Below are 11,476 nucleotides of genomic sequence, written 5' to 3' on the forward strand. Positions count from 1 at the left end.
TTCCTTTTCATCAGATTGAAGGCGGCGAGGGAATTTTTTTTGGTTCGCAGGGCGTCATCAGTGGTGCGAAGAAAGGAAGACAGTGGAGAAGAGAATGAGGCGGGTACTTTGCCACCTGGAGTTGGTGGTGCGGCAGCTTATAAGGGTGCTGGTTTTGTGTAGGTTCGACGAGGAGGAAAGGAAAATGATGAGGGTGTACGGCGGAGATGGAGAAGTGTGAGGGAGAGAATATAGGTGGTCTCGCTGGTAAGAGGAATGGTGGAGGCGGCGACGACTTTCTCCGGTGGGTACGGGCTATTTCACGGTGGGAATGAGGAGAAGAGGAGGGACAGTGATTTGGAGTCCAAAATTTTACTTTGAAAAATAAATTAAAAATTATTATTTTATATTTTATTTAATAATTTTGGTTAATAATTTTTTTTAAAAATAGTTAATGATGATAATTATGATATGTCGTTAATTTATATGATATGGATTTGACGTGTCATTTATTTTAGGGCAAGTGAACTACACACATGATAGAAGGGGTTTTAAAATATTTTTTTAATTGAGTTTAAAGATTCAGTTGGTAAAAATTAAATAGAAGGGTCCATAATATAAACCTCTGTAAGAATTAGGATCCATCAGACCATTTCACCAAAAACTGATTGGTAATTATTCAAATAGAAAAATCTAAATGAAAAAAATTGAATGATAAAATATATTCCAAAAGTTAAAAAATGGAAAAAGGAATTATATAAAAAATTATATATGTTGAGAGTGGGATTTGAAACCACGCCCTTTCGGATCAAAACCTTAATTTGTCGCCTTAGACCAACTTAGCCATCTCAACATTTAATAAAGTATATATCCTATATAATTATAATCTATTATAGTTGCCAAGTTTAGAGTCCAGGCAAGTGCAAATAATTGACACGATGCTCCATTGGTTAACCAATTTTCCAATCTTTGACGTGCTTAGAGGTCTTTTCAATATGCTCATGACTATATGGTTCACCCGACATAGACAAATTCAAGATTTTAAAAAGATAAGTGTACGGGTTCAACTTTTTGATTCATATTATTGCATTTGTATTCTGTGTTGTTAACATATAGATCAATAAAATTCATTGACTATATATTACGTGATCCATTGTTGCTAATTTTAGTTCACGTATACCCAAGAAACCCAAATCCGCATAAATATATAATATATACATGCAATGATCGTGTTTATCTATGCAGTTAGCTTTAGTTAGGTTATTCAGACAAACTTGTCTGACAATTATTCAAATATTTGTGGGTTGTAAAATTAATGATTTCATTTAGTTTGACCTTTGTGCCAAGCCACATAAATTAAAATGGATAGAATAATGGAGAAATAATTATTTACATTATGCATGTATTATGGATTGAAGAACACATGAAAAGATCCTATTTAGGCTAAAATCAAACAAAACACTTACCAACAAAATCAAATGAAATAAATCACCTAACACAAAGATGGAGGCATCCTTTATTATGCCAATTGTAATGCATTTCCATAATTCTTCTTCTTCTCATCATATAAACATAATTAAGCAGAAGCAATTATAGGGCAACTCTCCTTTGGCAGATTATATTAAGTGAATGTTATGATATCACTTAATTTATATATATTCTGAACTATCTGCCAAACGGAGAGCTGCCCTACAACTGGTTCACTTAATAAGTACACCACCAACAACATATTATGTATAAACTCACATATAAAAAGTGTCAGCATATTTTACTTCTATCTCATAAAAACAGAAATTAAGATTGTTTTCGATCTAAGCTGAATGTTTTTTTGAACCACCTCAAGGAAATGATCAACCGAATTTATAGGGACATACAACACTTAGTGGCTGCACTACTGAAATTGGATATGCCATTGAATTATGCCAAGAAGAATGAAGGATATCTTCTTGTGATGCCTCCAGCTTTTGAGCATTTCATGCCATGCAAATTAAAGCTTCTTTAATTATCTTGAAAACAAAAGGACTGATCCATCATGATCATGATCATTCTTTTTATAAATCTCCAATGTTAATTTGGATTCCAGGTACCATGATCTTGACACCCTTCTCCTATATTTATAGTTGAGAATATAATTAAATTGTTCATTTTTACTTATTCAATATTTCAAAAATAGGTTTTTCTTTTTACTTGTCATTTTTAACATATTCAGAAAATGCATTTTTTTCTTCATATTTTACCCTTAACATTAACTACTTATTCCTCAAATTATTTTTTCAAGGCCCAATTGTAATTAAACATCAATTAATAGTAGTGTGGTAAAATAATCATATCAATCATTGTTTTCTTAATGGGCGTGCCAAATTAAAATGTGACAAGTAAAAGTAAATGAAGGGAGTAATAAAAAGAAGTATGTACTCTACATTAGTTTAAACTTTTAGATGAGATGTTGACACACTTCATGAATATGGTACAATCAGATAGACAAAGTCCTCAGATCAAATCTCACCATCATCACTATAAAAAAACAATAAAATTCATATGCATTTTCTATCAATTTTACCTTTTTATATGAGATGATCACAAATTTAAATACCTAATTACTTTTCTCTCTCTTGCTATGGTGTGAGAAAGAAATTATGAATAATTTTCGATACACCCTATTAATTAACCTAGATTGTAACATGGATTTTATTTTTTAAGATCACAAATATTTTATTTTTTTCAAAATTATAAATCTCACATTTAATATGATTTACCTATAAATGACTTAACAATATTAAAAAATTTATTACGCTAACAATATATATAACTTAAATTCTCTCAGGAATATATAAAGGATAGAATTCCCCTTGACAGAGCAGAGATGCTTTAGGAGTAGGTGGCAAACAATCTTTTGCTCCTTTGAGGTATATCCTCTGTAATATACTTTCTCCACACTTACGTATATATTTCCCATTCTTGATTGTACACTAAAATATTCCTAGCTAATAGAATTTTTTGATAATATATCGTTAAATAAAATTAGCGATGAATTTTAAAGTTTTAACTATATAACTTATCCATCGCTAATGATCAATTCAGGTTTATTTAGTAGTAAAAATGCAATCTTTCAATGGAGTACATTATTATAAAGGCGAACTCAAACTTTAGAGTTTATGGGTTCGAGATTCTAGTTTTTTAAAGTTACTGAATTTTAAACTAATAAACTTTTTAATACAAATACAAGGATCAAAGTTATAAAATTCGGGCGAACCCACAATTAATGAACTAATCCCATTTGAAATTGGCTCGTCATAAATGTCTTTAATTTTCTAACAAAAACGATCATTAGAAATTCGTGTATAGACGAAATCAAGATTTAGAATTTGTTGTTAACTCTTTAATTGTATGTATAGATTTTAATTTTTCCATATATATGAACATAATTCGAGTCGATAAAAAAAAATTGAGTTGAAAGAATAAAAATAACAGTCTAGAATTCATAGTATTCTCCACATCAATAATTAAACTCAAAATCACTTATTGGCCTGGCCATATTACTGAAATTATGGGGATTATATTATTACAGAGAATAAAGTCAATATACATCATCGTGGTATTAGATGTTATTTCTTAATTAATCCACCCTCATTCATCACAAAAGATAACAAAAGAAAAAGAAACGAATTTATTCTCAATTAATTTGACTCTCCTCTTTAGCAAGTCTTTCATTCAATATCCTTACTCCCATATACCTGCACATTCCAAAAATAAATTAAAAATATCCTTTGGTAATCATCACAATTTAATTTCAAGAACCAATTAAGACATTAGTATAAAGTATACTAAGAGTAGTTTTTATTCTCCCCATCTCAATTTACACGAGGGTGTTAGTTTGGTCGCAAAATTTAAAAAAAAGAAAGATCCTTTTGCTCAAAAAAGTTATGATATAAAAAAAGCCATAAAATTTATCCAGTCAAAAATTGTCTCTTTTAAGTGTAAAATGACAAGTTTAAAATTAACTTTGTTACTAAATATAAAAATGTCATTCTTTTTTTGAAAATAATAATAATCTGGTGCTTGAAACATTCCATATTCATGCAAGATTTGGGGAAGAGCCACACCTCAAAGGGTAATATAGGCAATCAACCTTGATGCAAGCATCAATGACCGATTTCACTGCTCAAACCAATAACCCATATATCACACAAAGACAATTTTGTTGTTGCTCCAAAGTTCATTTCAAAGATGTCATACTCTTTATAACATACTAAAAAGGACCAACACAACATACCACATATCCAGTGAAATCTCACTTTTGGAAAGGATAGAATATACACGTGCCTTACCACTACCTCGATAGGCTATTTTCAAAATACTAAAAAGGACTAAGTGTGGTATAAATTAAGAGAGAGATAAATTAGTAGTACTAACCTTCCTAGCATCATGACAGTGGCTTGAGGATTAGTACCAGGAGAGTAATTAAAAGTTGAACCATCAATTACCCTCAAATTATCAACTCCAATAACCTTATAATCTTTATCAACCACGTTACCAACTTGACACCCTCCATGATAATGCCAAATTGTCATCACAGTGTCCTTACAGTATTGTTCCAATGACACTGAAATATTGTCATGCTTTGGCAACAAATTCACAGGGGCACTTGCTGTCAAATTGAGTAATGCTGGCAATGAAAGTGTATCATATCTGAATTCTGAAAAAGATTTGGACTCAATTATATTTTCTATAACTTTGAGTCCATTTACACATCTTTGTAAATCCTCTGGCTCTTTGAAGTAATTGAATGTGACTGATGGGTTGTCATTCGGGTTCCGGGTTCGGAGCTCCAAGTATCCAGTGGATATTGGGCCCATTATCTTTTCTAATATGAATCCTCCTCTAAATGCTGCTTCATCTAGTGCACTCATTGAATTTATGGCCTTTTCTAAGGCTTCTGGTGTTCTATGTTTTGGTGGCACTGTTGATAGTTGCCCAATCTGAAAACAAAAAGAGGTTATTTTTAAAAATTTTGTGCCCATTTAACATAAGGCAGTGAAAGTCTGGGCCTGACAAGAATGCATGCACTTTCTTGTCCTAATTTTTCCTCTTAAATTATATGTAGTATTTAACTTTTGTATACCAATAATATACCATGTATTTTAACATGGTATTATTTTCATTATTAATAATCTCATAATAACGTTTGATCAAATTTTCAAAATAATTTTCAAAATCTTTCTTATTTTGAAAAGCTTTTTATATCAAAAGTGCTTTTCGATAAAGTACTTTTAAAGAGTAAAAATTTGTAGTTAACTAATCAATTTGCAGAGCAATTTTGCTAATATTAGAGCAGTATTTTGTGCTTGACCAAGTGACCAAAAGTGCTTCTAAGAAAAAACTATTTTTTCAGCTTTTGCTGCTATTCAAAAGTACTATTTCCCCCCTAAAAACTTGATCAAACACTTCACGCTTTCTAAAATAAGCATTTTTCTTTTAATAAAATAAATATTTTTTGCCTTTTCAAAAGCTTGGACAAACATGCTATTAATAGTATAAAAAGTCATTTTATTGCCATTATATAAAAATTAAACTCAATTATACATCTAGGAATAAGAGATTTCCTATAAGAGCCAAATTTACACACATTTTGTGAAAGATTTCTATTGATTTAATTTATATGTACCGATAATGTTTTAGCTTGTTATGATAAGTTATCAGCCTTATTTTTCAATTCACTACACCTATTTATTACGAATTATTACCGTATTTATTAGATAACCTGATATTACAAAATATTTGTATATCATCAGTGTATAAAAGTTAAAATCACGAGAAAAATTCACCTTTGGGGAGAACATTCCATAATCACGCCGACTACTACGAGAACCGGAGAAGTTCTCGCCGGAGGCAGCTTCAATATAACTTCCAAAACTTGTAATACCCACAACTTGTATAAGAGAGACTTCAACAGGTACAGGCGATGGAACAAATATTGCATTCATTGGGTTATCCATCATCCTTTGTCCTACATTGGGCTGGTCCAATACAACTGTGATGTTATGGGCCTTTAAATGTTCTGATGGGCCTACTCCACTTAACATTAACATTTGTGGGCTTCCAAGTGCCCCAGATGAAACTATTACTTCATTCATTTCTCTTCTTCTTAAATATGCTTTGTGTTTTTTCCCTAATGCATCTCTAAATATTACACCATGAGCTTTTGGTCTTGATAATCCTGCACAAAGTTGTTAAGTACTACTTTCTTAATCATAAATTTAAAAAGATAATATGAGTTTCATTAGTTAATCTCACCAAAATAATGTATCCATAGGCTTGAATATATGACTTCGGTAGAAGACATTAGTTTTAGTTCATCTCGTACATTTGTGTTAAAAAAAACTTTACTAAATATACATAAAAAATAATTTCAAACCTTAATTGACATTTTTTTTCTTAGTCCATTCAGAAAAAGGTTTATATTGATCATAATTATGTCATGACATACTTGAGACGGCTCAAGTCATCACCGGCGATTTAAACAACGCCATCACTCTGCCATTAATGCTCCGCCTTATTTTTTTTCTCCTCTAGAGTTAGAACATTGTTTAACTATTAAAATTTTCTTTCTTTTTTATTTTTGAATCTAAATCTGCCATTGTTGATGTATGATAAAGAAGAAGCAAAAAAAAAGGGAAAGAGATACATCGATTCCGATGGATACCAGGGAAGGATTTGGGTTGTGGGTGAGTTGGGTTAGATTGCTACTATTAACGTTTTCTTTCTTTTTCTATCTTTAATTTAATCTTCCATTGTTTATGGTAAAGAAAAAAAAAAAGAGAAAGAGTGGTAGCGGACTGGTTCAGATTTTAGAATATGATGGGTAGCAAGCAAGGAAAGGGTTGGGGTGGGTGGGTCGAGTAGGGTAGGGGTTACATGATTTTTATTTTTTTACTTTAAAATATTTTTTTATCTTCACTCATATTATAATATATATTTTTAATAATTATATGGACCTAAATGGCACATGTCATAATATAATTCGTTATTGTGCCATGTTATCGCAAGTATATCTCACACACTTAATATTTTTGGCTGATTGTCAAAAAAATGTCAAATAGATATTAATTCAAAGTGCTTAGGTGTTCAATAGGTACAAGTCTTAATTGAGATGTCCAAATAAAATATGCGAACAACTTTAAGTGGTCATCAATGAAACTTTAAACGTATGTGAGCTCTCATAGTGTTACGGTTACCGATTGTGAGTACATTGCTCCGAAACAAACACACTGTTGTATGACCGACCAATGATTACTAGCAATTTTAACTTCATGTAGATGAATTGAAACAAGAGCTATAATTATTTTTTATTTTTCTCTCTTTTTTGCATGAGAATATTACGTACCTCTGATTTTGAACAAGATTTTGTGGACGGTGGCATGCAAAAGGAGAGTAATTCCACTAGGATTAGCATACTCAAGGAGATCGGCAGCCGTGTGCCGCTGGCCGGCGGCATCGAAAATTGTTCCCCCAATTTTAGTCCCATTTATATGATCATACGTAAATCCATTGTACGGCACCACCCCTGAATCCACAAGACCGTCGCGCACGGCGGATTGCCACTGCTTCACCGGCGGCTGAAACGCCACTTTATTTTCCACCCAAACATACGATTCGTTCACGAGCTTCCCATCCCATCCAACACTGCTCACGTACTTCGTGCCTGCGCGTGAATAAAATCCGGCATTTAAACAGCTTGCGCCGCCCAGAACACGCGCGCGCGCGTTGATTACACCGTCCTCGGAAATGAATCGCTGAGAAGGCGATTTCGGTGAGACATCGGAAAGTGCAGATCCGAACGCGGATAAGTATGTGATGTTAGGATTTCCGTAAGGCGAGCCGCCACGCTCGAGTAACAGAACGCTGTAGTTCTGAGAGAGCGTGGCGGCTAACGGGCAGCCGGCGGTGCCGCCGCCGATGATTATGTAGTCGTAGTGAGAAATCGCCGGTGCTGTTGTAGCTTGGCGCATAAATGAGTAGTTTGGAGCTGCAAATTTATACAAAGAGTTCAAATTTTTATGCTGTAAAAAAACATTTGCAAAAATTTGATCAATATTTTAAAATATTATTTTTCGATGTATCAAAATGAAGAAGAATTGTAAAGATATTTACACAATCGGATTACTTTTACAATAATTACAAGTAACCTTTATACTAATAAACATCAATTGATGACATAATAAACATGATAACTAACCTGCTATATATTACAAGTTAAACTATATTTTTTAGAGTAGATAAAGTTTTTAAATCGACATTGCATATAACTTAAATTAGACTAATAATATAAAAATCATTTACATTACTAATATACATAAGTATATCATTAGTTAACTACAACAAAAAGATTTTTAGCGGCAATAAGAAAAGTTTTTAACAATAATACCTTTTCGATGTATTTGAACTAATCCTTATCGGCCAAAAAGTTTCTACTAATTAGATAGAAAATAAGTTTTCACTCACTGCCAAAATGCGTACCTCTACTATAGTTTTATGCATCATTAACTTTTTTTTTGCCATTGTACGTGGAGTCGCAAACTAACTAATAATTAGCTAGAAAGAACGTAGAAAAGGGTAAGATTTATTTACCTTTTTCAGATGAACAAAATCCATGAAAGAGGAAAATTCCAAGAAGAGCAGCAATAATCAAATTAAACTCCATTGTGTTTAATTAATTAATATCCCCAATGATGAGATTGATGGAAAACTAGAAGAAAAAAAAGAATATATATAGTAAAACACCAAACAATTTGGACGGCAATAAATTTGGAAATCACAAAACGTTCCTTAGTAGAATTTTCAGTGTATATTATTAAGGAAGAAGAAAATGCAGAAATTGTGAATTTTTTGGAGAAAGAAGTGGAGCTATATAGTAGTGATTGGAGAAACTATATAAAGGAACAAAGAAAGTGACTAGTTAAGTCCAAAAAAAATTGTGTATAATAATTATAAAAGAAGAAGAAGAAAATATATACTATAATTAGTACTATTTTAGTTATTATGGTAGTAGATGAGGCAAGGGGAAGAAGGTAGTTGTAGGATTTTAATTAAATGTGCAACATATATATATATATAAAAGATGCCTATCGTTTTCTCTTTTAATTTCTTTCACGTGATCATTATAAGTTTTGGCCCTTTTAATTCAATCAAATGCCTAACATTTTTGTGTGGGTCATTATAGAATTTATTAAGAAAGATAGATATTACTAAATTTTCTGTTTTATTTTGATTGTCTGATTTTTACTCGATACAAAATTTAAAAAAATAAAAAAAACTTTTATCCTATAATTTTAAACTAAAATATATCAAAATGTCTAATAATCTTACAGTCTTAAAAGGAAATTGCCATCAATCATTACGTCCCTGAATTATACTTTTATTGACACTAAGCGGAAGAACATATAACACAGAGTGGCAACCAAATTATAATGATGATGGGTGACAATCATATATATTTTATTAGTTGTGAAGCTTATAATAATGATTGACGAACAAAATTTTATGGTGCTATTGACTTTAAGGGACTAGATGTAGATTTTTAATCATCAATTTTCCTGTTGGTATTGTCATTTTCTTATAGATACTTATACTTTTTGTCCCTAAATAATATAAATTCATCACTAATACTATTTATTGATTAATCAGCAAAAAAGAAAATTACACTATTAACGAACGTATTAACAATGAATTTCATAACTAATATACTTTTTTTGTGCGGTTTGAGGGGTACACATGTAGGCTTAGGTTTTAATGAGATAGTAACAACTATTAATTGAGTAGCTGGAGATTATAATGAGAGAAAGATTAAAACTTAGCTGGAGATTATAATGAGAGAAAGATTAAAACTTACCAATATTTTTTCCATTAAACTCCTACTCCTCCAACCACATAACTCTATCTTACGAGTTTTTGAGGTCACAGTGCATTTATTAATTGTTGTTCTTAATTTGTGTTTCAACTAACCCATTTTTCATTAATATTTGACAGTGGAATAGTTCTTTCATCTCCAATTCTCTTCAAGGGTCCCAATTTGAAAAAGGACAATTTAAATATCATCAAAATTTATGATATATAGAGCCCGTTTGGATGGGCTTAAAAAAAATAACTTTCATGTATGAAGTGCTTTTAGAACTTTAAAATGCTGAAAGTTATTTTTATAAATAAGCAGTTGAGTGTTTGGATAAAAGTGCTTAAATGAGGAAAATTATGTGAATTTTAGGGTTAAAAGAATAAAAAGGATAGTTTGGGAATTTAGTTAAAATATACAACAACAACAACAACAACCCAGTGAAATCCCACAAATTTAGTTAAAATATAAGGGATATAAAAGTAATTTCTATTGTCAAAGAAAATGACTTTAAGCACTTAGAAAAAAAAAGTTAGGAATCCTAACTTTTCATTTTTGACCGACTTTAAGAATTTTCTGGCTTAAAGTTAGCATTAGGCAAACACATCCAAAAGCTGAAAAGGGGCTTTAAGTTGGTCAGCCAATCCAAACGGCTCATAGTCAATTTTATTGGTGACTAGCTAGTACAACTCAGCTTCCAACCAAGAAGTTGTAGAGCCACAAAAGACCTAAATTGACCACACAAAAAATGGACACCAAATATTTATTTAATCCAATTCTTCTCTAAACTTATTAAGTTATGAGACAAATTAACTACTACCTTCCTCCCATATTAGAGGGGCATCTTACTAAAAATATTTGTCACATATTACTTGATCACTTACTAAATCAAGATAGAATTAATTAAATTTTTCCTATATTACCCCTACAATTAATATAACATTTTGAATATAAACAATTCTCAATACTAACTATTTATATACTCTATGTATATTAGGCAAAATGGTAAAGTCTTGCAATGTATTAATGATTTCTTAATCACCATGTAAAGTTGAAAATGCTCATCTAATATGGGACGGAGGGAGTATGACATAATAATACATGAACATGACCATTAATTTGATTTTAACTGACATCTATGATTGCTCTTCCTTTAACTTTGAGTGTACACAAGTAGATATTTAAACTTGTATAAAATTAAATAAGTAGACTCACATGTCCTATACGACATAATATACGTCCTATATGGCATAATACAAATCACTTTGAGTGTATATGCCAATTTGCCATGTATGACACGTGCAGAACTTGTTCAATTTTTTTTCTTTCAAATTTTAGAATTTATATATTCAAACGCTGAAAGTAGGAAGATAATAGAATTTTTCTTTCAAATTTCACAATTTGTATGTCCAAACGTCGAAAGTAGGAAGTCGACAATAGTACAATGTACCTTCTCCCAAGGCCATGATCGTTCCTACTAAATTCGTGCCTACTAAATTGGTGAGATTCTTTTTTCCTTTTTAGCAAATATAGTCACTTTGTAAGAAGACAATTTAAAATTTGTCAACATTTATTAGTGATACAACTAGTTGGCAGATTGAACGTCGAAAT

General features: G+C 31.2%; 1 protein-coding gene and 1 long non-coding RNA gene across 3 annotated transcripts; one reads left to right on the forward strand and one right to left on the reverse strand.

Moving 5' to 3' along the window:
• The first annotated feature begins 1,975 nt into the window (after positions 1-1,975).
• On the forward strand, positions 1,976-5,853 carry LOC129889968 (uncharacterized). Its single transcript, XR_008766974.1, has 3 exons — positions 1,976-2,062; positions 2,804-2,885; positions 5,772-5,853. It is a non-coding gene; the product is annotated as an uncharacterized LOC129889968 (long non-coding RNA).
• Positions 3,483-8,877, reverse strand: LOC129889967 (protein HOTHEAD-like). Of its 2 annotated transcripts, none has more exons than XM_055965451.1 (5): positions 8,608-8,877; positions 7,364-8,005; positions 5,805-6,196; positions 4,393-4,958; positions 3,483-3,713 (listed from the first exon to the last, which is right to left on the reverse strand). In XM_055965451.1, the coding sequence occupies exons 1-5, from the start codon at positions 8,678-8,680 to the stop codon at positions 3,653-3,655; spliced, it is 1,734 nt and encodes a 577-aa protein (XP_055821426.1). In that variant the 5' UTR covers positions 8,681-8,877; the 3' UTR covers positions 3,483-3,652. The 2 variants fall into 2 exon arrangements, with proteins under 2 accessions (XP_055821426.1, XP_055821427.1); XM_055965452.1 differs by having other exon boundaries at positions 7,364-8,039; positions 8,608-8,761.
• Between the last annotated feature and the right edge of the window lie 2,599 nt (positions 8,878-11,476).

The sequence above is a fragment of the Solanum dulcamara genome, chromosome 5 (assembly GCF_947179165.1).
Source record: "Solanum dulcamara chromosome 5, daSolDulc1.2, whole genome shotgun sequence".
NCBI lineage: Eukaryota > Viridiplantae > Streptophyta > Magnoliopsida > Solanales > Solanaceae > Solanum > Solanum dulcamara.

Bases quoted from the DNA above. Each gene is read 5' to 3' on its own strand.
- LOC129889967 (XM_055965451.1), bottom strand. From the start codon at position 8,680: ATGGAGTTTAATTTGATTATTGCTGCTCTTCTTGGAATTTTCCTCTTT. The intron at 8,006-8,607 runs GTAAATAAATCT...ATAAATTTGCAG, and splicing joins ATTTTGTTCATCTGAAAAAG to CTCCAAACTACTCATTTATG. The intron at 4,959-5,804 runs GTGAATTTTTCT...TTTTGTTTTCAG, and splicing joins ATGGAATGTTCTCCCCAAAG to ATTGGGCAACTATCAACAGT.